The sequence below is a fragment of the Pan paniscus genome, chromosome 2 (genome assembly GCF_029289425.2).
Source record: "Pan paniscus chromosome 2, NHGRI_mPanPan1-v2.0_pri, whole genome shotgun sequence".
In the NCBI taxonomy this organism is placed as follows: domain Eukaryota; kingdom Metazoa; phylum Chordata; class Mammalia; order Primates; family Hominidae; genus Pan; species Pan paniscus.
In genome coordinates this window covers 11,752,926-11,778,009 of record NC_085926.1, presented here as the reverse complement: position 1 = coordinate 11,778,009, position 25,084 = coordinate 11,752,926, and the positions used below count along the sequence as shown (strand labels likewise).

The following is a 25,084-nucleotide window of genomic DNA, read 5'->3' as shown; positions in this document are numbered from 1 at the left end:
CAGGAAACAGGCTCAAAGAAGTTAAGTACCTTGCCTAAAGTCACACAGCTAGTTAAGTGGTAGAACCAGGATTCAAGCCCATGTTTGAATGGTCTGAATCCGGTCTCAGTGCTCTTAACCACTGCTCAGTCATCATGGGCAGGTGTTTCTCTATACCATACCACAGCTAAGCACACAATAGGTGCCCAGTAAATGGTAGCTGTTATTGTTGATATTACTGCCATTTGATAACTGTCTCTTGGAGTTATGAATCTTATACTCACTTATAAAAATAACCAGTTGACTAAACAATGCCTGGCAAATGACATCGTCCTGATTTGTGGCTAGAATTCCTTAAAACATTGTTTCAGAATTTACAACTATCTCATGAAAAGTCTGATTCCTAAAAGAGAGCTTGTCTCCAGGTTGCTTGCCCTGGCTTCTAATCCTAACATTTCCCTTTATTAGCCAGGTGATCCTGGAAAAAGCTTTGGATTTGGTGACCAAAGGTGGCTAGTCATACCCCCCAGGTCAGCTCTGTCACAGATTAGCCAGGTGATGTTGGGCTTTATGGTTGAGCCAGGTGATGTTTGGAGCTGATGGTTGAGTTTCCTCACTGTGCTCCAAAATCATCAGTCCCTGGGAGACTGGAGAAAAAGTGGTTTGGCAAAACCATAAATGCAAGAGAGCCCAGCACTGATGAGCTGCCTCTGCCCACAAGTGCAATAATATCAGAGCCCAAGTGACCACTAAATGAGAGTCAAAATAGCCATGTGCTCAGTGAGATTCTTTTATACTCTGGCACATAAGCAGGACTTTAGAAAGGAGAAGCTCTTCTCCAGCACCCGCGGGGTTGCTGAGGGTCTCCATGGCCAGAGGCCTGGTCTGCAGCTCCAGCTGAATCATGGATCCTTACTCCTTTGAGGCTCTCCATTGCAGTCAGTCTTCAAGCCCCGAGTCCTACCTGAGCCCTGTCCCTCCAAAACACCCTCAGTGAGCTAGAGGACACACAGGACTGAATCTCATCAGATGCTGCATTAAACTAAGGGAAGATGCTCATTGACTCAGGCACTCTGTCCCACCAAAAAATCACTGAGCTTGAACCCACAGAAAAGTCCATGCCCCAAACTCCAACCATGTGGGGAGGAATAAAGGAGTAAACTAAAGTTTCACAGGCACAGGCCATTATCTGTGAAAGTACTTTGAACTAGTGGACTGTATAAAAATGGAGAAAACCTATGGTTTATGGAAGGCCTATGATTTATAGAAGGTGTAATATGTAAACAGCCTCACTTAATGCTTATCCTACTCCTACAACGTAGATACGATCCCACTTTTTTTTTTTCTTTTTTTTTTTTTTGAGACAGGGTCTCATTCTGTCACCCAGGCCGGAGTGCAGTGACACAATCTCAGCTTACTGCAGCCCTGACTTCCTGGGCTCAGGCCATCCTACCACCTTAGCCTCCCAAGTAACTGAGACTATGGGCACGCACCACCACCCCTGGCTAATTTTTTGTGTTTTTAGTAGAGATGGGGTTTCACCATGTTGCCTAGGCTGGTCTTGAACTGCTGGGCTCAAGTGATCCATCCACCTTGGCCTCTTAAAGTGCTAGGACTACAGGTGTGAGCCACCACATGCAGCCCAACTTTTAAAAAAAAATTTTACAACCAAGAAAACAGGATTACAGAGGTTAATTTAGCCCCATAGTGGGATTTGAATTCAGTTCTGTATGACTCAAAAATGCATTCACTTTCCAGTATCACACCCCATCTTTGGGCCATGCCTGCAGGATGTGGGTTGTTCTCTCCATGTGTATCCAGGTGATCCGACCCATGATTATTTTCAGCCATCACTGGCCATGCAGCTAAAGACACCTGGTGTCATTGCTTTCTTTTCTCTGTTCCTTCTGAGATGAAGTGGGACCATAGAAAATTCCTTCCTAGAATGAGCTGCATCGGAAGAGATGATACGTGCATGATATGTCAGAATTAATAGGAAACTTTAAAACCATCTAAACTCCTTCACCTTACCGGTGGGATGAGTCAACCCAGGCAGGCTGTGACTTCCGAGGTCACACCAATTTGTTGACGACTGGGACAAAAACCTGGGTCTCTTATTTGTATTATTATTATTATTATTATTTTATTACTTTGAGATGGAGTCCCACTTTTTCGCCCAGGCTGGAGTGTAGTGGTATGATCTTGGCTCACTGCAACCTCCACCTCCCAGGTTCAAGCAATTCTCCTGCCTCAGCCTTCTGAGTAGCTGGGATTCCAGATGTGCACCACCATGCTTGGCTAATTTTTGTATTTTTAGTAGAGATGGGGTTTTGCCATGTTGGCCAGGCTGCTCTCGAACTCCTGACCTCAGGTGATCCACCAGCCTTGGCCTCCCAAAGTGCTGGGATTACAGGTGTGAGCCACCGCGCCTGACTGGGTCTCTTACTTTTTACTTAATTCCCCTTTCGCTTCAGTGTGCTGTTCTACCCACCCCACGTGTGGGTAAATTATAACAGGGCTAAGAGCTTCAGTAGCATTTCTGAGATCAGGAAGAACAAAACGTCTGAGCCCATCATTCTTTCCAAACACTACAGGACATCTGCCTAAATTTAGCTCCTAACTAACTTGAATTTCACTGTCCCCAACTCCTTGTATAACTGTCCTACTGTGACAACTGAGCTACAGATACAAGAAAGTCCCTAAAATTCCAGGTTGCAGTGGGTTACATAGAAGAGGATGACAGGATGTGGCAGATGAAAAGCAGGAGAAGTCTAAAGCCTATTCCCAGAAAGGAGGCTTTAGCTCAACTGGTATTAGTTGAATTACAGGAATAAAATGTTCCCAGACAGTGTTGGTTGGAGGAGATGGGATATGCCAAGATGACGGTGCTGTGGTGCTGCCTCAGTAAGCTTACAGTAAATCAAATAGAGAAGATAAATTCCACTCTCATAATGCAAGGTGAGAAGCGATCAATGCTGTGAACAGAAGTTCATTCATTCACTGATTTAGTCAAGTATTTAACAAAAATTTCATAAATGCCCTCTGCATACCAAGAGCTGGAGCCCTGGAGAGTTGTCCCAATTCTAAGGATCTTACAATGCAGAAAAGTAAAGTAAATTGTAAATTAGATTTCTCTGATAAGTACTTAATTATAGGGGTAACTATAGGGTGCTATAGAGATACCTCAAAGTGACAGGAAACTGGTTGAGCCATTACAGTGTGCCAGGCACTCTTCTAAGCACTTTCTGTATATTTATTCATTTAATGCTCACCACAGCCTTATGTAACAGGGACTCTTATTATTCCCTATTACATGCATGAGGAAACAGAGGCACAGAAAACTAACAGGACAGCCTGGATCCCAAACCGGGCCATCAGGTTCCAAAGCCCTCCCTCTTAACCTCTTGACTAAACTGTCTTTCAGTCACTTGGTGTTCTCCCAGTCTGGAGGGAAGCAGCAAGTGATGTCTAGCCTGTTACTTTAAGAACAAGTAGGGGTTAGCCAGAGGAGAAGGAAGAGTATTCCAGACATAGGACTATGGATATTCAAAAGCCCTAAATGAAGAGAACACAGTGTGTTGAGGGAACTAAAGTTAGTTCAAGATGAATAAAGTGCCAGACGTATACTGTGCAGGAGTGAGGCTGGAGAAATGACTGAGGCCAGATCGTGAAAGGTCTTACGATTCTTGTTAGTCTGTTCATTGTTATCCCCAGAGCAATGGAGAGCCAGCCAGGGATTTTTGAGCTAGAGAGTGTCAAAAGTGGATTTGCATTTTACAAACATCAGTGTGGCTGCACTATGGAGAACAGACTAGAAAGGGGAAGACTGTAGTCATCTAGTTGAGAGATGATGGTGGTCCAGGGCAGGATCACTGAGAATGGACCAAAAGGGACAGATTGAAGTGATGTCTAGGAAGTGAACTCAGTACAACTTGATGACTGACTATGGAGAAGGGCTTGCCAAGGCTCCCGCTGGCACAAATGGGAGAATGGTATGCCTGTTTCCTCAGCTGGGGATCCAGGAGGAGGGGCACATTTGGGGATAGCAGGAGGATGGTGATGAATTCGGGTCTGAACATGCTGCGTTTGGAATGTCTGTGGAAGATGTTGAGTAAACAGTTGGCTCCCCAGGTCTGGAGCTGGAAATGGAAATGTGAGAATTGGCAGCTAATAGATAGTGATTAAAGACACCATGGGAGTGAATGAGGATCTCTCAGGAAGTCTGTGGAGTACAAAGAGAAGAGACCCAAGGGCACACCAACAACAAACACCAGCATGAAGAGAACAAACAAACCTGAGAGGTAATCAGAGGAAAACACGGAGAGCAGGGGTCAAGTCACAGGAGATGGATGGTGACCGTATAGTTCGGACATTTGTCCCCTCCAAATCTCATGTTGAACTTGGATCCTTGGTGTTGGAGGTAGGGCCTCACAACCAAGAGGTGTGTTGGTCATGGGGCTGGCTCTCTCATGAAAAGCTTTACCATTCTCACTGGAGTGAGTGAGTTCTCACTCTTAGTTCCTGCATGACCTGGCAATTAAAAGGAGCCTGGCACCTTCTTCCTCCTCTCTTTGCTCTCCCTTTAATTTGTAAAGAGTAAAGGTTTATTTGGCTCGTGATTCTGATGGCTGGAAAGTTCAAGATTGGGCATCTGCATCTGGTGAGGGCCTCACGCTGCCCCCACTCATGGCAGAGGGGGAAGGGGAACCAGTGTGCAGAGGTCACATGGCCCGAGACAGAGCTGGAAAAGGCGGGTGCCAGGCTCTTTTGAACAACCTGCTCTCACAGGAACTAACAGAGTGAGAACTCACCACTGAGGGAGGGCGTTAATCTATTCATTAGGGACCTGCCCCCATGACCCAGACACCTCCTGTTAGGCCCCATTTCCAACGTTGGGCATCAAATTTCAATATTAGCTTTGGAGGGGACAGACATCCAAACCGTAGCATAGCAGACGCCCTCAAAAAAGTGAAAGGCTAACCTAAAGAATGGGAAAAAATATTTGTAAATCATGTATCTGATAAGGTACTTATAACTAGGATATAAAGACAACCTTACTAAAAATAGGCAAAGGATCTGAACACACACTTCTCCAAAAAAGATACACGAATGGCCAATAAACACGAGAAGGTGCCCAACATCACTCATCATCAGGGAAATGCAAATCAAATCACAGTGAGATACCACCTCACACCCACTAGGAAGGCTAAATAAAAAAGACACATAGTCATTTTCCAAGATTTTTTCCAAAAAAGAGATTAAAGGAGAAAAAAAAAAGAGAACAAAAAAAGCAAGTGTTATTTTACAGAGACATGAAGACAGTGGAGCCCTCATGGGCTGCTAATGGGAATGTGAAGTGGGGCAGTTGCTGAGGAAACTGTCAGTTCCTCAAGTGGTTAAATATAGAGTTCCTGGGACACAGAGGCGGGCCATTGCTTGAGCCCAGGAGTTTGAGACTGGGCAACATGGCAAGACCCTGTGTCTACAAAAAATTTAAAAATTATCTGGGTTTGGTGTGTGTGCCTGTAGCCCCAGCTACTTGAGAGGCTGAAGCGGGAGGATCACTTGACAAGCCTAGGAGTTGGAGGTTTGCTGTGAGCTGTGATCGCACCACTGCACTCCAGCCTGGGTGACAGAACGAGACCCTGTCTCTAAAAAGGAAAAAAAACATAGAGTTCTCATATGACCGAGAAATTCTACTCCCAGGTATATATACCCAAGAGAAATGAAAATATATGTCCACTCAAAAACTGGACAATGGACTGTTAACCGACAATAAAAAAGAGTGAAATACTGATGCAGACTGTGACACGGATGAGCCTCGAAAACATGATGCCAAATGGAAGAAGCCTCACACAAAAGACCACATACTATACGATTTCACTTACATGAAATGCCAGGATAGCCAGATGTACCGAGACAAGATGTAGATTTGTGGCTGCTGAGGGCCGGAAGTGGGTAATGGGGGGCTTGGGAGTGAAGCTAAGAATTGGGAAGTTTTCTTTTTAGGTTAATGGGAATGTTCTAAAACTGTATGATGGCGGTACAACTCTATAAATAAAAACGCTGAATTTATACTTTTTTTCTTTTTTGAGATGGAATCTCGTTCCCTCACCCAGGCTGGAGTGCAGTGGCAGGATCTTGGCTCACTTCAGCCTCCGCCTCCCGGGTTCAAGAGATTCTCCTGCCTCAGCCTCCCGAGTAGCTGGGATTATAGGTGCACACTGCCACACCCGGCTAATTTTTGTATTTTTAGTAGAGACAGTTTCACCATGTTGGCCAGGCTGGTCTCGAACTCTGGATCGCAAATGATCCACCTGCCTAGGCCTCCCAAAGTGTTGGGATTACAGGCATGAGCCACCGCACCCGGCCTGCTGAACTGTACACTTTAAATGGCTGAATTCTATGGTATGTAAATTATATCTCAACGAAGCTGTTAGAAAGTTTTTCAGTGCTGCTTCTTGGTTGGTTAAAACATTAATCCTGACGTCATTTAGTAGTACCTCAACTCCTTTTTGGAAATGCCCAAACCATTTTTTAGCTAGATTAGCTCTAATTGAAGAAGCAAAAGCTCAAATAGTTACCTTTTTTTCCTCTTCCGGCTTTATTGAAGTATAATTGACAAAAAAAATTATATGTATTTAAGGTATACAATCTCATGATTTGATGTATGTATACATTGTGAAAAGATCACCACAATCAAGTTAATTAGCATACACATATCCTCACATAGTTACCATTTTTGTCTGTGTGGTGAGAACACTTAGGAGCTACTCTCTTAGCAAATTTCAAGTAGACAATACATTATTTTTAAATGTAGTCACCATGCTGTAGATTAGATCCCCAGAACAGAATGTTTGTACCCTTTCACCAAAATCTTCCTGGGAAGATTTTGACCCCTGGGAAATCACCTGACCCCTGGGAACTACGATTCTACTGTGTTTATGAGTTTGATGCTTTCAGATTCCACACAGAAGTCAGATCACACAGTCTTTGTCTTTCCATATCTGGTTTATTTTACTAAGCATAATGTCTCCAACGTTTCATCCATGTTGTCGCAAATGGCAAGATTTCTTTCTTTTTTATGGTGAAATAATGTTTGCAGGCTCCTTGACTTACAATGGGGCTACGTCCCCATAAATTCATCGTAAAGTCGAAAGAGCGTTAAGTCCTGGATGGTCTGTCTGTGCAGTCACGTGTCACTTAATGACAGGGATACCCTCTGAGAAATGCGTTGTCAGGCAATTTTCTTCTTATGAGCATCATAGAGTGCACTTACAGAAACCTAGATGGCTTAACCTACCACTGCACACCTAGGCTACATGGGATGGCCTACTGCTCCGAGGCCACAAACCTGTACAGCAGGTTACTGTGCTGAATACCGAGGCAGTTGTAACACAGTGGTGAGCACTGTGTGTCTAGACATGTCCACACATAGCAAAGGTACAGTAAGTCAGGCACAGTGGTCCACATCTGTAGTCCCACCTACTTTGGAGGCCGAAGCAGAAGGATTGCTTCAGTTCATGAATTCAAGGCCAGCCTGAGCAACATGGTGAGACCCTGTCTCTGAAAAAAACATTTTAAATGGCCGGGCGCGGTGGCTCACACCTATAATCCCAACACTTTGGGAGGCCGAGGTGGGCGGATCATGAGGTCAGGAGATCGAGACCATCCTGGCTAACACGGTGAAACCCCATCTCTACTAAAAAAAAAATACAAAAAATTAGCCGGGCGTGGTGGCCGGCGCCTGTAGTCCCAGCTACTCGGGAGGCTGAGGCAGGAGAATGGCGTGAACCTGGGAGGCGGAGCTTGCAGTGAGCCAAGATCAGGCCACTGCACTCTAGCCTGGGCAACAAACAGAGCGAGACTCCATCTCAAAAAAAAAAAAAAAATTAATTAATTAATTAAAAAATAAAAGATCTATTTCTAAAAAAATTACCAACCAAAAGAAAAACATTTGCAAACAGCTGGAAGACAAGTGTAGAATGTACTGAGTTCATGGGGACACTGAAATTCTGATCTCACACACACACACTTCTCTTAAAAAAGAAACAGTTGAGTAAGAATACGGTATTATAATCTTATGGGACCACTGTTGTGTCTGTGGTCCATCACTGAAACATCGGCATGCAGTGCATGGCTGTATATATACGTAAACACACCCCACGTTTTCTTGATCTGTTCATCTGTCAACAGACGCTTAGGTTGTTTCCATATCTTGGCTATTGTGAATAATGCTGCGCAAACGGTTATCTTTAGGATCAAATGGGACGACAGAGATGGTCACACCCAGCTCACATTAGGAGCTCAGTAAATAATGATTGTATCTGAATCTGAGTTAAGTTACTTCCACCAGTGCAGTGGCGTGACTTTATTTAAACTCAGCACACACATCTCTCTAAATCTATAACCATTTGCACACAAGTGTTGGAGATGTGACTGCAGAATGGCTAGGTCCTTGCCACCTTGGTGAAATTGTAACACTGTCCTGAAAGACAGTCGAGGGGTAAGTTGTTCACATGGGTTTCGGAAATCACCAGGGTGGTGGCAGGGAATGTGACAGGAAGAGGGGGACTAGGGCCCCAAAGCCTGGCAAATGTGGGGGCTGACCAGTGGTCCTTCAGTGATAGTTATAAGGAAAGTATTCTGGCTTATGGCTGGAACCTTGCTATGGTCTGAATTTTGTGTGTCCCCCAACCAAAAAAAATTCCTGTACAAAAATAATGTATCTTAATATTTAAAAAGGCCAGGCGCGGTGGCTCATGCCTGTAATCCCAGCACTTTGGGAGGCTGAGTGGGTGGATCACGAGGTCAGGAGTTCAAACCAGCCTGGCCAAGATGGTGAAACCCCATCTCTACTAAAAATACAAAAATTAGCCGGGCGTGGTGGCAGCTGCCTGTAATCCCAGCTACTCAGGAGGCTGAGGGCAGGAGAATCACTTGAACCTGGGGGGCGGAGATTGCGGTAAGCCGAGATTGCACCACTGCACTCCAGCCTGGGTAACAAAGCGAGACTCCGTCTCAAAAAAAAAAAAAAAAATGCTTTCAATGTGATGGTATTAGGAGATGAGGATTTGGGAATTTATTAGGTCATGAGGGCAGATTAGGACACTATCAGCAAGACCCAGGGAGATCCTTTCTTCCTTCTTCTATGTGAAGTTGCAGTGAGAAGTGGCCATCTATGAACCAGAAAGCCCTCACTAGACACTGAATCTGCCAGTGCCTTGATCTCAGACTTCCCAGCCTCCAGACTGAGAAATACATTTCTGTTGTTTATAAGCCACCCAGTCTATGGCATTTTGTTATAGCAACCCAAACAGACCAAGACAAACCTCCCAGGGAGAGCAGTAGGGCCCTGGGCAGTCTTGGGAGCCAGAGGATTGCAGGCGGCAGCTGGGGCCTGTGACATGTGGCTGTTTTACGGAAAGTGCTCCCTCTTCTGTCCATCTTGGGCTAGCCTGGCCATCTAGGTAACAGTCCCTCTGGCACTCAGTCACTGCTCTTATTGGCAGGCTGGAGAGCCTCCCTGTCAGCTTGGTTTGATGGAGAACTTTCCAGGTGCACATAGAAAGGGGCAGAGCACCTTTCTGATTCCCAAGGAAGCAAAGAAAGCAACTTTCATTCTACAGTGGTGAGAGAGCTCTCCCTGGCTCTGTTTTATCCAGGAAGTTTTCCTGTGCACAAAGTGTGCGTTCATAGAGTCAGAGAACAAGAGCGCTCAAACCTGTTGTAGGTGGCAGAACACCTGGAAATTATAGCTTCCTTTGCATAAGATGATGAAACACTGACTTTTCTTTTTTGTTTGTTTTGTTTTGGTTTTTTTGAGATGGAGTCTTGCTCTGTCTCCCAGGCTGGAGTGCAGTGGCATGATCTTGGCTCACTGCAACCTCTCCTTCCTGGTTCAAGTGATTCTCCTGCCTCAGCCTCCCAAGTAACTGGGATTACAGGCATGCACCACCATGCCCTGCTAATTTTTGTATTTTTAGTAGAGACGAGGTTTCGCCATGTTGGCCAGGCTGGTCTTGAACTCCTGACCTCAGGTGATCCACCCACCTCAGCTTCCCAAAGTGCTGGGATTATAGGCTGAGCCACCGCACCCGGCCCCCAACACTGACTTTTCTATTTCTCATTGTATGAACCACAATTTAGCTCATAACACATTGATGGATTTAGCATCTAGGTTGGGCAAGAAACATTCTGCTTAATTAAATGTGCATACTGTTATAAATTAATGAAATCACAGCTAGAAGCCTACTGGCTCATGGAGAAAACAAGCTGTTGAGCTACTCAGGGTCAAGTTTCCAAGTGTCTCCATTACTGCTTGTTTGCCAACAGGTCTGGATGTTCTGCTAGTACTTGAAGGTAGTCATCAAAGAAAATGTCGGGGTGGGGCTGGGCACGGTGGCTCACGCCTGTAATCCTAGCACTTTTGGAAGCCAAGGCAAGAGGACTGTTTGAGGCCAGGAGTTCAAGACCAACCTGGCCAAAATAGCGAGACCCCACCTCTATTTTTTAAATTTTATAAAAAATTAAAAATGTTGGGAGAAAAATAGTTCACAAAGTGCTAGTCATTAACTAGCTTTTTTTTTTAAGCAAATCAAAAATAAAATAAGCAATACTTGGGGGCTTTGGAATCAAAAAGACCTGGGTTTGGCCAGGGATGGTGGCTCACACCTGTAATCCCAGCACTTTGGGAAGCTGAGGCAGGTGAATCACTTGAGGTTAGGAGTTTGAGACCAGCCTGTCCCATATGGTGAAACCCCAACTCTACTAAAAATATAAAAATTAGCTGGACATGGTGGTGTGTGCCTGTAATCCCAGCTACTCGGGAGGATGAGGCAGGAGAATTGCTTGAACCCGGGAGGCGAAGGTTGCAGTGAGCTGTGATCGCACCACTGCACTCCAACCTGGGCAACAGAGCTAGACTCCATTCCAAAAAAAGAGAGAGAAAGAAAGACCTGAGTTTGAATCAAGAGTATACTGTGTGACAGCAGGCAAGTTACTTAATCTCTCGGAACCGCCTCCTGTTCTTTAAGATGGAGACGATAAAGGCCCTACTTGGCAGGATGATTCTCCAGATTAGCATCAATGTATGTAAAGCCCCTGGCACAGTGCCTTGCCCTGAATAGGAGGCTTAATAAAGGACAGGACAACTCTATGAAAAGCATTATGGGGATTTCTCAAAGAACTAAAAATAGAACTACCATTAGGCTCCAATCCCTTTACTGGGTATCTACCCAAAGGGAAAAGACGCGTGCACTCATGTGTTTATGACAGCACTGTTCACAGTCGCACAGATATACTGTCCATCAACCAAGGATCAGATAAAGAAAATGTGATACATACACACACCATGGATATACTCAGCCATTAAAAAAAAGAATGAAATCACGTCTTTTGCAGCAACATGGAACTGGAGGCCATTATCCTAAGTGAAATAACTCAGAAACAGCTAGATACCGCTTGTTGTCACTTGTGACAGCTAAACAATAGGTACACATGAACATACAGAGTAGAAAAACAGACACTGGGCTGGGCACGGTGGCTCACGCCTGCAATTCCAGCACTTTGGGAGGCCAAGGAGGGCGGATCACAAGGTCAGGAGATCAAGACCATCCTGGCTAACATGGTGAAAGCCCGTCTCTACTAAAACTACAAAAAAAAAAAAAAAAAAAAAAAAAAAATTAGCCAGCTGTGGTGGCAGGCGCCTGTAGTCCCAGCTAGTCTGGAGGCTGAGGCAGGAGAATGGCATGAACCTGGGAGGTGGAGTTTACAGTGAGCTGGGATTGCACAACTGCACTCCAGCCTAGGCAACAGAGAGAGACTCCGTCTCAAAAAAAAAAAGAAAAAAAGAAAAAGAAAAACAGACACTGGAGACTATAAAAAGTGGGAGGGGGTGAGGGTTGGAAAATCACCTGTTGGGTACAGTGTTCACTATTTGGGTGATGATGGGTACACCACTACACAATATACACATGTAAGAAAAATGAACCTGTACCCCTTAAATATATAAACTTTTTAAAATTAAAAATAAATAAACAGGCCGGGCGTGGTGGCTCACGCCTGTAATCCCAACACTTTGGGAGGCCGAGGTGGGTTGATCACCTGAGGTCAGGAGTTTGATACCAGCCTGGCAAACATGGTGAAACCCCATCTCTACTAAAAATACAAAAATTAGCCGGGCGTGGTGGCGGGCGCCTGTAATCCCAGCTACTTGGGAGGCTGAGACAGGAGAATTGCTTGAACCTGGGAGGCGGAGGTTGCAGTGAGCAGAGATCACACCACTGCACTCCAGCCTGGGCAACAAAGAGCTAAACTCTGTCTCAAAAATAAATAATCCGTCTCAAAAACAAACAAACAAATCTGGCCACTGTACTCCAGCCTGGGCGACAAAAAGCAAAACTCCGACTCAAATAAATAAATAATCCGTCTCAAAAACAAACAAACAAATGAGGCAACAGAGACTCTGAAAAGAGCCCAAAGTCATCCATCAGGTTTGCCATGAGCCAGACGTAGAATCCCAACCTCCAGCAGCCTCCCCATCATGCGTGCTGTTCTCTTCTGCAAACCCAGGGCCTTTCTAAAACGCCCAGCCCGTCCCTGGAGGCCACAGGTTATTGCCTGTGTTCTCTTCTCTTTTGATAGCCAGCCAAGAAGAGGGAACACAGGGTGACTCACCAGGTGAGCCAGTCCCCCATCCCTAGTGACTCTTCCTGTTCAAGGAGGCACCTTTTGTGTTTCTTGTTATTTTTATTCCTCCCACTGTGGCTGTGCTCTGCTCAGATAATTCATAAAGGGGGTGCCTGTTGCTGCCTGAGGCCGCAGCTTGAGATGCTGACATCCAGACCACCTAGAGCAGGGAGGGACCTGGGTCCTAAGCCTAGAGAGAGCTGCAGGGGAGAAGGGTGGACCAGCTGCCCGCCTCAGGGCTGCGGAGAGCAGGTCTGGGCAGAGAGGAGGGAACTGGGAGTGAAGGGGGTACATGTACCCACTTGTCTGCGAGCCTGGCCTGGCCCTCCAGCCCTCTGGGGAGAGACACCTGGGACTAGGGGGAGACAGGAGCTACACAAAAGAGGACCCTAGAAATGATGCATAGTTTTCACTATCTTGAAGACTCTGTTATTTAACACATGCCTCCCCTGCCCCCATGCTGGAAGGATGTTGGTAGGCTGTCGCTCGTACTTCTGTTCCTGCTCTAAGCGTGCTCTGTTCACGCCCAACACACCTTCCTGGTATGTGGCTCAGCCGGTCTCAGCTGCCAGCCAATCGTTCCTGACCTTCCTATTATGTCACCAGCAGCCAATCAGAGCTTCGGATCAGCACGCGCTCAGCAGTGTTACTACCCTGAGTTGACAGAATCGTAGCCGAGAGCAAAGAAACCACAGCTTTCATCAGCAAGCAGAGCATTTTAAATGGCTTTTTGAAAGCCAAAAATGCTTGCAAGTCGACCTCATTACTACTTTGGGAGAAATCCCAGTTGAGAACCAGTGATCGAAACTGCCCCCTTTATTTTGCCCAGCAAGGGGAAGGGGCTTGGACAGAGAGGTTCAGGGGTTGTTAGAGAGGCTGGACCAGACACCCCCGGTCAGCTGCCCTCCAGGGTAGTGGTAGGGTGCGTGTTTTTATGGGGCCACTTATGTACTCCTGAACTTTCTCTGTGTCTCCACCCCACACTGACTGATCAGCAGTCCACACATGGATGCCAATTTTGCAGGAGAGATCGAGAAAGAGTCTGTGCAGCCCCACAGAGGCCAGAAGAGGCACCCGCTTCTCGCTCTCCAGCTCTTAGAGTGCGGGACCAATCACACATCTCCCCTGTGGATTCTATGAGATTGAACCAATTCTTCTTTACTTCAATTAACTGGAATCAAGTTTTCTTGCATCGCAGACCAAATGAGGCTTTTCCAAGACTTTCTACCTTGTTTTCTAGGCTTCTCCTTGCCTGGGCCTGTGAGTTCCTTGGCAGGCTTGTCACAGGTAGAAGCTCCACACCTCCCAGGTGGCTGCAGTGGCCGTGAGTGATGCTCTTTGCATAACTAGGTGTTCTGCCTGCTTTGTAGGAAATGCGAGCTGGGCCACGAGGCGTGTAGTCACACTTTCCAGCACAGCCGAGGTAGAGGACCTGACTCCTCTTGAGGCTGAAAGATACCCTCTGCCTCGGTTGCACTTCCCTCACCCCATTCTGATTTTCTCCATTCATGAGAGAACTTCCACATAGTCAGTGGTCTCCTTGCCTTCATTCCCACCTTAGTCTAATATAGGAGTTGGTAAATCATGGTCCTCAGGACAGATCCATACCTCCTGGCTTTGTAAATACATGTGCATTAGAACACAGCCGGGTTCTTTCTTAAATGAAATACTTAAATGTATTGTCTTATGGCTGCTTTCACACTACAGCAGCAGAGTTGAGAAGTTGTGACAAAGACTGTGTGGTCCACAAGGCCACAAATATTTACCCTCTGGCCTGCTGACCCCTTAATCCATCCACCTGGCTGCCTGTGAGTGATCTCTTAAACCTCAGATCGAACCACACCACTCTTCTGCTTACAAAAAAAAAAAAAATCTCTTGGGAGGCCAAGGCAGACGGATCACTTGAGGTTAGGAGTTCAAGACAAGTCTGGCCAACATGGTGAAACCCCATCTTTACTAAAAATACAAAAATTAGCTGTGCATGGTGGCACACACCTGTAATCCCAGCTACTCAGGAGGCTGACGCAGGAGAATCGCTTGAACCTGGCAGGTTAGAGGTTGCAGTGAGCCAAGATCACACCACAGCACTCCAGCCTGGGCGCAGAGTGAGACTGTAGATGGATGCTCCTTAGTGAGGCTCTTCATGACGTGGTCCACTCCCTTCCACTCCTCCCCTCCACCCTCTGTCTCTGCTCACCCTCGGCTCTCACATCCTCAGCCATGCCCTTGACCAGGCCGTGCCTGATGGCTAGAATGTCCTTCTCCTTTCACCATCTGTCAAATGTCTGAATATCTCTTAAGACCAAATTCAAATGTCACCTCCTCCTGCACCCCTCCTAGGTGCCTAGCAGAATTACCTGCTCCCTCCACTGTGCTCCTAAGCTCTGTGGGTAGATAACCATCTGTGACTGCAATGACATATTTATGTGTTTCTCTCTCCCACTAGATAGTGAGCTACTGGAAATCAGGAACCTTGTCTCATTGCCTTTTCTGCCCTGCCAGGAATGGAGCTGAACCATTTGGATAAGTCAGAAGCAGACTGTTACAAAAGTGCCAGGAGGACTATAACATCTTGTCTATGCCATTTCTGATAATCAACTAACTGGTTTCTCCTTCTTCTCTAAATTTCCTGGTGTCTGGAATAGCATAGGTACTTGGAAAATGAATGAGTGAGTATGTAATTGCATAAAACATATGTTTTTCTTCTATTCTAACATAAAATTGTGGGAAATACCTTGTCACATTCACTTTGTCATCAAGAACATTCAAGACTTTAAAAAGGATTTGGCTGGGTGCAGCAGCTCACGCCTGTAATCCAAACACTTTGGGAGGCTAAGGCAGGAGGATTACTTGAACCCAGGAGTTTGAGACCAGCCTGGGCAATGTAGGGAGACCCCATCTCTACAAATAATTTTTTAAATTAGCCTAGTATGCTGGCACATGCATGTAGTCCCAGCTACTCAGGAGACAGAGGTGAGAGGATTGCTTGAGCCCTGGAGGCAGAGGTCGCAGTGACCTGAGGTCGTGCCACTACACTCCAGCCAGGCTACAGAATGAAACCCCATCTCAAAAAAAAAACAAAAAAGTTTTCCACCTACGTCCAAAGAAGATATGCAAATGGCCAATAAGCACATAAAATGATGTTCAACATCATTAGCCTTCAGGGCAGTGCAAATCAAAGCCACAGTAAGATACCACTTCACACCTATTCACCCCCACAGGTGTGAAGTGGTGTCTTACTGTGGCTTTGATTTGCACCCATTTTGATCTATAATCAAAAGGACAGATGGCCAGGCGCAGTGGCTCACGTCTGTAATCCCAGCACTTTGGGAGGCCGAGGCGGGCGGATCACGAGGTCAGGAGTTCGAGGCCAGCCTGACCAACATGGTGAAACCCCATCTCTACTAAAAATTCAAAAATTAGCCAGGTGTGGTGGCACACGCCTGTAATCCCAGGCACTGAGGTGGCTGAGGCAGGAGAATTGCTTGAACTCGGGAGGCAGAGGTTGCAGTGAGCTTAGATTGCACCACTGCACTCCAGCCTGGGCAAAAGAGCAAGACTCTGTCTCAAAAAAAAAAAAAAAAAAAAAAAAAAAGCACAACGTGTTGACAAGGATGGGGAGTAAGTGGAACCCTCGTACATTGCTGGTGGGAATGTAACATAGTAAAGCTACTACAGAAAACAGTTTGATAGTTCTGTGTAGTCATCATATGACCCAAGAATTCTGCCTCTAGGTATATATCCAAGAGAAATGAAAACATGCATCCACACAAAAACTCATGCAGCAATATCCATAGCAACATCACAACATCATTCATAATAGCAAGATAGTAGAAACAAGATAAGTACCCTGGCTGGACATGGTGACTCACGCCTGTAATCCCAGCACTTTGGGAGGCTGAGGCGGGCAGATCACTTGAAGTCAGGAGTTCGAGACCAGCCTGGCCAATATGGTGAAACCCCGTCTCTACTAAAAATACAAAATTTAGCCAGGCATGGTGGCACGTGCCTGTAGTGCCAGCTACTCGGGAGGCTGAGGTACGAGAATTGCTTGAACCCAGAGGGCGGAGGTTGCAGTGAGCCGAGATCACGCCACTGCACTCCAGCCTGGGTGACACAGTGAGACTCTGTCCCAAAGAAAAAAAGATACTCTACATCAAATAAGAGCTAAAATCAGTGAATCTATCAATATCCTGGTTGGGAAATTGTATTAATATTACAGCTTTGCAAAATGTTACCAGTGGGGGGAACTGGGTAAAGGTTACATGGGATCACTCTCTATCATTTATTACAACTGCATGTGAATCTACAGCGATCTCAAAATAAAAAACTTAATTTAAAAACATACTCTAGGTCGGATGCAGTGGCTCACACCTGTAATCCCACACTTTAGGAGGTCGAGGCAGAAAGGTTCCCTCAGGCCAAGAGTTTGAGACCAGCCTGGGCAACAAAGTGAGACCCTCATCTCTACAAAAAAGTAAAAAAAATTTGCCAGATGTGGTAGCGCACACACCTGGTCCCAGCTACAAGGGAGGCTGAGGCAGGAGAATTGCTTGAGCCCAGGAGGTCAAGACTGCAGTGAGCCATTTGTACCCACGACACTCCAGCCTGAGTGACAGAGTGAAACTCTGTCTCAAAAAATAAAAATAAAAACATCTGGCCTGAAGAAAATAATAAAATAAAATAAATAAATAAAAATAAAAACATACTCTACCTCTTTTCTGTACTTCTCCTTCCAAAATAAGAATTTCCCAGCTAGGCACGGTGGCTCACACCTGTATTCCCAGCACTTTGGGAGGCCAAGATGGGCTGATTGATTGAGTCCAGAAGTTCAAGACCAGCTGGGCAACATAGCAAGACCCCTGTCTCTATAAAAAAATACGAAAAATTCACCAAGCATGGTGGTGCACGCCTGCAGCCCCAGCTACCTGGGAGTCTGAGGTGGGAGGATCACCTGAGCCTGGGAGATTGAGGCTGTAGTGAGCCGTGTTCCTCACTCTGCACTCCAGCCTGGGTGACATAGTTAGACCCTGTCTCAAAAAAAACCAACAACAAAAAAAGAATTTCCCAGCAGTAGCATGTCTGTATTCTTTAAATGATGTTGCTATTTGATGGCATTGTTTTATTTGTCAGGAATCCTAGGCCTACCCTGTGGACTCTATGAGTCTCTCAAGAGCTGACCAAAGTTTTGGATGGAGCAAAAATCTTTATTGACTCCAGGCCGGGTGTGGTTGCTCACGCCTGTAATCCCAGCACTTTAAAGGCTGAGGTGGGTGGATCACATGAGGCCAGGGGTTAGAGACCAGCCTGGCTAACATGGTGAAACCCAGTCTCTACTAAAAATAGAAAAATTAGCCGGGTGTGGTGGTACACATCTGTAATCCCAGCTACTCGGGAGACTGAAGCAGGAGAATCACTTGAACCTGGGAGGCAGAGCTTGCAGTGAGCTGAGATCACACCACTGCACTCCAGCCTGGGCGACAGAATGAGACTCCATCTCAAAAAAAAAAAAAAAAAAAAAATTTGACTCCAGAAGGTGAAAAGATAACCATAATAACATCATTAACAAATGTTTAAATGTCTCTAAAATATGGTCTTATATCAAATAGCTGCAACTCAATTCTCATATGTCTGTATGTGTGTGTTATATGTACAGACTGCATATTTAATAAGGGGTATCCTGAGGATTCAAACTGGAAATGACCTGGTGTTGAATCCTGTCTTTACCGCTTGTAGCTCTGTGGCTTTGGAGAAGTTTTCTTAACTTATTTGAGTCTCAATTTCATTATACATTAAAAGAACATCGTAGTATTTACTCCATAGTGTTGTTGTGGCAATTAAAATTACATGAATTCCTGATTCATGTGAAAGCTCAGTAAGTACCTGCCTCATAGTAAGAGCTCAGCTAGTGGTGGCGATTGTGATGATGAAGTACCGAGGATGGCGGTGACAGGTATTTGTGGTTGACTGTCAGGGTGGTGGTAGTAAGAGCCTGGAACCCAGCAAGTCCCTGGGTCCACTTGATCATGGGTTTGTACTTAACCAGAGCCAGAGAAAAGGCTTATATTGTCAGTTCTTTTGGAGGAAAAACAGGAGGAAGAGAACAAAGGCTTGGTTTCACTGGAGGCTCAACTGAATGTTATTTTAAATGAAAGCTATAAAAACAGTGTGGGAAAACCACAGGAAAGGTGAGGCCAACTAAGGTTTGTGTCGTGAGGTCAGCTGGTGGTTGACTGAGTCACAAAGCATTTTATACAAATCATGATCTGACAATGACTATTTTTCTGGCTAAAGCAGGAAACCTGAGTTTCAAAAACAATTGTAAAAATATGTGTGACTTGTGGTATTTTATATATGAAAAGGTTTGTGTATAACTTACATCAAATTTGGTTATACATTTACCTAGCTGTCTTTATTGAAAAAGAGTAAGATGGGCCGGGCACGGTGGCTCAAGCCTGTAATCCCAGCACTTTGGGAGGCCAAGGCAGGCGGATCACAAGGTCAGGAGATCAAGACCATCCTGGCTAACACAGTGAAACCCCGTCTCTACTAAAAATACAAAAAATTAGCCAGGCGTGGTGGCGGGCACCTGTAGTCCCAGCTGCTCAGGAGGCTGAGGCAGGAGAATGGCGTGAACCTGGGAGGTGGAGCTTGCAGTAAGCCGAGATCGCGCCACTGAACTCCAGCCTGGGAGACAGAGCAAGACTCCATCTCAAAAAAAAAAAAAAACAGTAAGATTATGTGACATTGGGACCTTGCTGGTTAACCTGGGCCTTCAGGTTGTGTGGCCTTCGGGATAAAGGTCTGGGAGCTCTGCAAACATGTGTCAGGGTCTGGCTCTTCACAAGCCACTGGGAACGCAAAGCAGTCCCTGACCCCAGGCACACACAGCATTGCACCTATAAAATGGAATAGAACGGGTCTGGGCGCCATGGCTCACACCTGTAATCCCAGCACTTTGGGAGGCTGAAGCAGGAGGATCACTTGAGCCCAGGACTTCAAAACCAGCCTAGGCAACATAGTGAGACCCTGTCTCTACAAAAAATTAGCCGGGCATGGTGGCGTGCACCTGTAGTCCAAGCTACTCGGGAGGCTGAGGTGGGAGGATCACTTGAGCCTGGGAGGTAGAGCCTTCAGTGAGCTGAGATCACGCCACTTCACCCCAACCTGGGCGACAGAGTTAGACACTGTCTCAACAACAACCAAAAAAGTAACAAAACAAAAAGACAGAGAGACACGTAATAAATAAAAGTCAGTGGCCTGCGAATGCTTTATATATTATTCAAAGATAATATTGAAACAAAAATGACTGTGAAGGTCACCTTCATGTTTCTGGCACTTGAAAATTAGTGTATAGCAGTGATGTATTAGGCAACAGAAGGCTTAGAAATGGAAAGAAAGATCTGGGTTTGGGTACAGGCTCCGCCCCTTATCCATTGTGTGACTTTCGCCAGGACACTTAACCTCTCTGCTTCGGTTTCATCATGTGTTAAAACATGAACGATAACACCCACGTAATTGGTTTGGTATGAAATTGAGATGAGTGTTATTGAAATATAAAGTAATATTATGGGAAATTACTGTGATTTTCTTAGTTGGAGGCTGCTTATCGATAACCCGGGATCACAGAATTGCAGTATGTCGAGATGTGTTTGTTTTTCACATTTTAGGCCAAAATTAAAGAGAGAAGTAAAATTCCAGATCACTCCTTCAGACCACTGCATGAGCTTAATTTATCAATTTTCCCATCTTTTTTCTTTCAAAAGCTTTAAGGGACTGGGTGTGGTGGCTCACACCTGTAATCCCAGCACTTTGGGAGGCCAAGGTGGGAGGATCACTTGAGCCCAGAAGTTCAAGACCAGCCTGGGCAAAATAGTAAGACCTCGTCTCTACAAATAAATTTTTAAAAATCAACTGGGCATGGTGGCACATGCCTGTAGTACCAGCCACACAGTAGGCTGAGGCAAGAGGATCACTTGAGCCCAAGGGGTCAAGGCTGCAGTGAGCCATGATCAGGCCACTGCACTGCAGCATGGGTGACAGGTAGACCCTGTCTCAAAAAAAAAAAAAGGTGGAGGATGGCTTTAGGATTTCCAGTTGGCAAAAGAGAAATCTGTGTCTACACTGGGACGGCAAATGATTATCAAAATCCATTTCTTTTATTTATTTATTTATTTTTTTTGAGACGGAGTTTCACTCTTGTTGCCCTGGCTAGAGTGCAGTGGTGCCATCTTGGCTTACTGCAACCTCCACCTTCCAGGTTCAAGTGATTCCCCTGCATCCCCAGGCATCCGCCACTGCCCAGATAATTTTTTGTATTTTTAGAAGAGACGGGTTTTCACCATGTTGGCCAGGCTGGTCTCAAACTCCTGACCTCAGGTGATCCACCTGCCTTGGCCTCCCAAAGTGCTGGGATTACAGGAGTGAGCCAACGTACCCAGCCTCACAATCGATTTCTTAAAAGGTTGTACAGAAAGGGTCAGACCCATGAGAGAGAGAGTTCTTTGGCCATGATGTTTGTTATGGGCACAGGAAGGCCAGGATAGGGAGAGAGTCAGGAGTTCACTTACCTTGCATGTCTAAATAGAGGGATACTGTGCTAGATCTAGGGGGAATAAAAGGACAAGAGAATTATGATAAATCTAGAAGACAGTAGTGGGAGTCTAAGTTTAAGTTACTCAACAAATAATAACTGAGCACATATTTTATGCCAGAGCTTGTGCAAGGCACTAAGGATGGGAAGATGTAAATGGTTTTATTCATCCATCGGCATTCTAGGTAAGAGGACTTGGTGTCAGTAGACTGAGGTTCAAATCCTGGCTCTGCCACTTGACCCATGGCTTTGGGGAACTGGTGGTGTCAGCAACGTAGACAGTTATAATTCCATGTAATAAGTGCACTAGCAAAGGTCTATGCAGGCAGTGTGGGAGCTCAGGTCAAGATAATTTCTTAAGATTGTGCTTTGAGGGTTTCCCTTTTCCAAATATATGAAATGACAGATAAATGATAAAAAGAGACAGAAAAAAACCCACTATACTGAAACATGTAATACATATCTCTGTGGAGTAGTAACAAAGATACATGAGTGACAAATGGGCCTGCAGGGCTCTGGGTGGAGAAGCAGGAATTGGGTTTTTACTCAGTGACAGGCATGGCAAGGGCACCAAGCAAAGTGCAAGAACAACTCAGACCTCCTGCTTCAAATTGGGGCCTGGGGAAGGGTCTCTTTTTTCTTTTTTTCTTTTCTTTCTTTTTTTTTTTTTTTTTTTTTTTGAGACAGAGTCTTGCTCTGTTGCCCAGGCTGGAGTGCGATGGCGTGATCTTGGCTCACTGCAACCTCCACCTTCTGGGTTCAAGTGATTCCCCTGCCTCAGCCTCCCAAGCAGCTGGGATTACAGGTGCTCGCCACCACGCACGGCTAATTTTTGTATTTTTAGTAGAGACAGGATTTCACCACGTTGGTCAGGCTGGTCTTGAACTCCTGACCTCGGGTGATCCACCCGCCTTGGCCTCCCAAAGTGCTGGGATTACAGGTGTAAGCCATCGCACCTGGAAGGGGAAGGGTCTCTTTATTCAAATACGCACATGCACGTGCACAGATACCTTGCATCTGTGAAAGGAAGCTAAGAAATCTGCAGTTGGCAGCTATTTGGAACTATGGCTTATAAACTTATGTTTCTCAGGAGACAGAGAAACCAAGACTTGGGCCAGTCTTTGCAGTGACCTGGGGCCTGGAACTGCATTTCCCCTCTATGAGTGGAGAGCCCAGGCACCAACAGAGACTCAATTCTGGACTAGGAGCCACAGGGCCTGGATAGAGGCAACTAGAAACTGCTAGACAGGAAAGATGGAGTGCAGCAGAGAAACTGGGGTGATCAAGAGGGGAAAAGTGCCCTCAAGAAGACTGAGCAAACCAAGATCCCAAAGTCTATTAGGAAAATCAATGATAATAAGATACAGAACCAAACAAAATCAGCAATCAAGAAGAGATGAATTCATTCCAGATAAAATGAAAGTAAAACAACAACTTGAAGATGATTTTTTTTTTTTTTTTTTTTTGAGACAGAGTCTTGCTGTCACCCAAGCTGGAGTGCAGTGGCCCGATCTCGGCTCACTGCAAGCTCTGCCTCCCAGGTTCACGCCATTCTCCTGCCTCAGCCTCCTGAGTAGCTGGGACTACAGGTGCCTGCCACCATGCCTGGCTAATTTTTTGTATCTTTTTAGTAGAGACGGGGTTTCACCGTGTTAGCCAGGATGGTCTCGATCTCCTGACCTCATGATCTGCCCACCTCGGCCTCCCAAAGTGCTGGGATTACAGATGTGAGCCACCACGCCTGGGCCTGAAGATGATTTTAAGATGACTTGGTCGAGCGTGGTGGTTCACACCTGTAATCCCAGCACTTTGGGAGGCCAAAGCGGGTGGATCACTTGAGGCCAGGAGTTCGAGACCAGCCTGGCCAACATGGTGAAACCCCATCCCTACTAAAAATACAAAAACTAGCCAGGCATGGTGGCGGGCCCCTGTAGTCCCAGCTTCTCAGGAGGCTGAGGCATGAGAATCGCTTAAGCCCGGGAGGTGGAGGTTGCAGTGAGCCAAGATTGCACCACTGCACTCCAGCCTGGGCAACAGAGCAAGACCCTATCTCAAAAAACAAAACAAAACAAAACAAAAAATTGTACTTACAGTCCTCTAAGGGATAGAAGAAGGAATAGCATCATCATCCATTTCTTTTATAAAAGGTCAAGACATTAGAAAATTAAAATTGGAAGAAATTAGAAAAACAAGCAAATGCTAAAAATGAAAAATAAAATTATTAACAACTAAGTTTATGAAGAAGTGAAAATGAAGCAACTGATTCGGCTTGAAGAGAGCTCAAGAGGAAATGTTGTTAGTGCTTTAAGAATTTTAGGAGGCCTCCAGGGAGAGAGCACCTTGGCAAGTCCTGAATATTAGTCTAACTGGCCACTGGGTCAATGTCAGCAGTGGCAGTAGATTGGCCTCCAGGCTTTGGGAAGCATAGGCAATTGCTTGCATTACAGGGAAGAAAACAAGTTTGACAGGTAAGCTAATATATTTCCTTAATGAAAAAAAGCTTACTGAGAGGGCAGCTACTTGCCCATCCAGAATGATGACAATAGATGTGTTTTGGAAATATTATTATTAGGTCTGTCCACTTTGTGTGGGTTTTCTACTCAGGAATGTTTTCTTCTTCTTCTTCTTCTTCTTTTTTTTTTTTTTTTTTTGAGATGGAGTTTCATTCTTGTACCCCAGGCTGGAGTGCAATGGCGCGATCTCGGCTCACTGCAACCTCTGCCTCCTGGGTTCAAGCGATTCTCCTGCCTCAGCCTCCCAAATAGCTGGGATTACAGGCACGTGCCACCACGCCCAGCTAATTTTCATATTTTTAGTAGAGATGGAGTTTCACCATGTTGGCCAGGCTAGTCTCGGACTCCTGACGTCAAGTGATTTGCCCACCTCAGCCTCCCAAAGTGCTAGAATTACAGGCGTGAGCCACCATGCCCAGCCAGGAATGTTTTCTTAAACCTGATTTATAGAATTTGGTTTTCATCTAGATGCTAAAACCTGGAAGGTGGAGGAACTGGGGTAGGGTGGGAGGAATTCGTATGTATTGAGCAATTGCTTTCCGTATGCATTCCCATTCATCCATACATGGGCTGTGGAAGCCAGGTGTCTTTATTCCAGTGTTACACGTGAGGACATCAGGGTCCGAAAAGGTTGAAGGAGTTCTCTCAGGAGGTGCTGGGGTAGGAGCTTGAGCCCATGTCTGCCTGGCCCAATGCCCTTTCCACCGTACCACTTCCAAGCAGAGTTGGCATCTCGTTTACAGGGCCTCGTGCAGTGCCTGGCACATGAGAGATGCTTGCTATTAAGCATCTAGGTGTTTCCTGAAAGAATGGATGTGCCGTTGATCACCCCCTAAGCTCTTAGGTGGCGAGCACTCCCTCCACGTGAGCAGTACGGAGTGGGGCTGAGTAGTGCCGAGCACATGCAGGTGGGTCTCTGACAAATTTTTTTTTAATGACAAAGATGAAAAATAATTGATTTTTTACCATTATATTCTTTAATCTCCCCAAATCCCATTAATAATTGCTCTTAAAAATTATTGCTCTTAAATAATTAATGGGATTTGGGGAGATTAAAGCATATAATGCTCTTTATTTAAGAGCAATAATTAATGGGATTTGGGGCAGATTAAAGAATATAATGGTAAATTATATTTCTCAGGCTGGGCAAGGTGGCTCACGCCTATAATCCCAGCACTTTGGGAGGCCAAGGCAGGTGGATCATGAGGTCAGGAGTTCAAGACCAGCCTGGCCAGCATGGCGAAACTCCATCTCTACTAAAAATACAAAAATTAGCCGGGTGTGGTGGTGCATGGCTGTAATCCCAGTT

General features: G+C 45.6%; 1 protein-coding gene across 2 annotated transcripts in view; it reads left to right on the top strand.

The window, feature by feature from the left end:
- TAMM41 (TAM41 mitochondrial translocator assembly and maintenance homolog) overlaps positions 1 to 25,084 on the top strand; it is a 124,780-nt gene that overhangs the window by 62,773 nt on the left and 36,923 nt on the right. The window contains exon 8 of one of the 2 annotated variants that reach the window (XM_055109497.2): positions 15,116 to 25,084. This exon is cut by the window's right edge and continues 21,505 nt beyond it. The exons of the other annotated variant lie outside the window; for it this stretch is intronic. Within the exon in view, the coding sequence (XP_054965472.1) occupies positions 15,116 to 15,183 (68 nt within the window). The 3' untranslated portion in view covers positions 15,184 to 25,084. The remainder of the gene's footprint in view (positions 1 to 15,115) is intronic. 2 annotated transcript variants of the gene reach the window in all.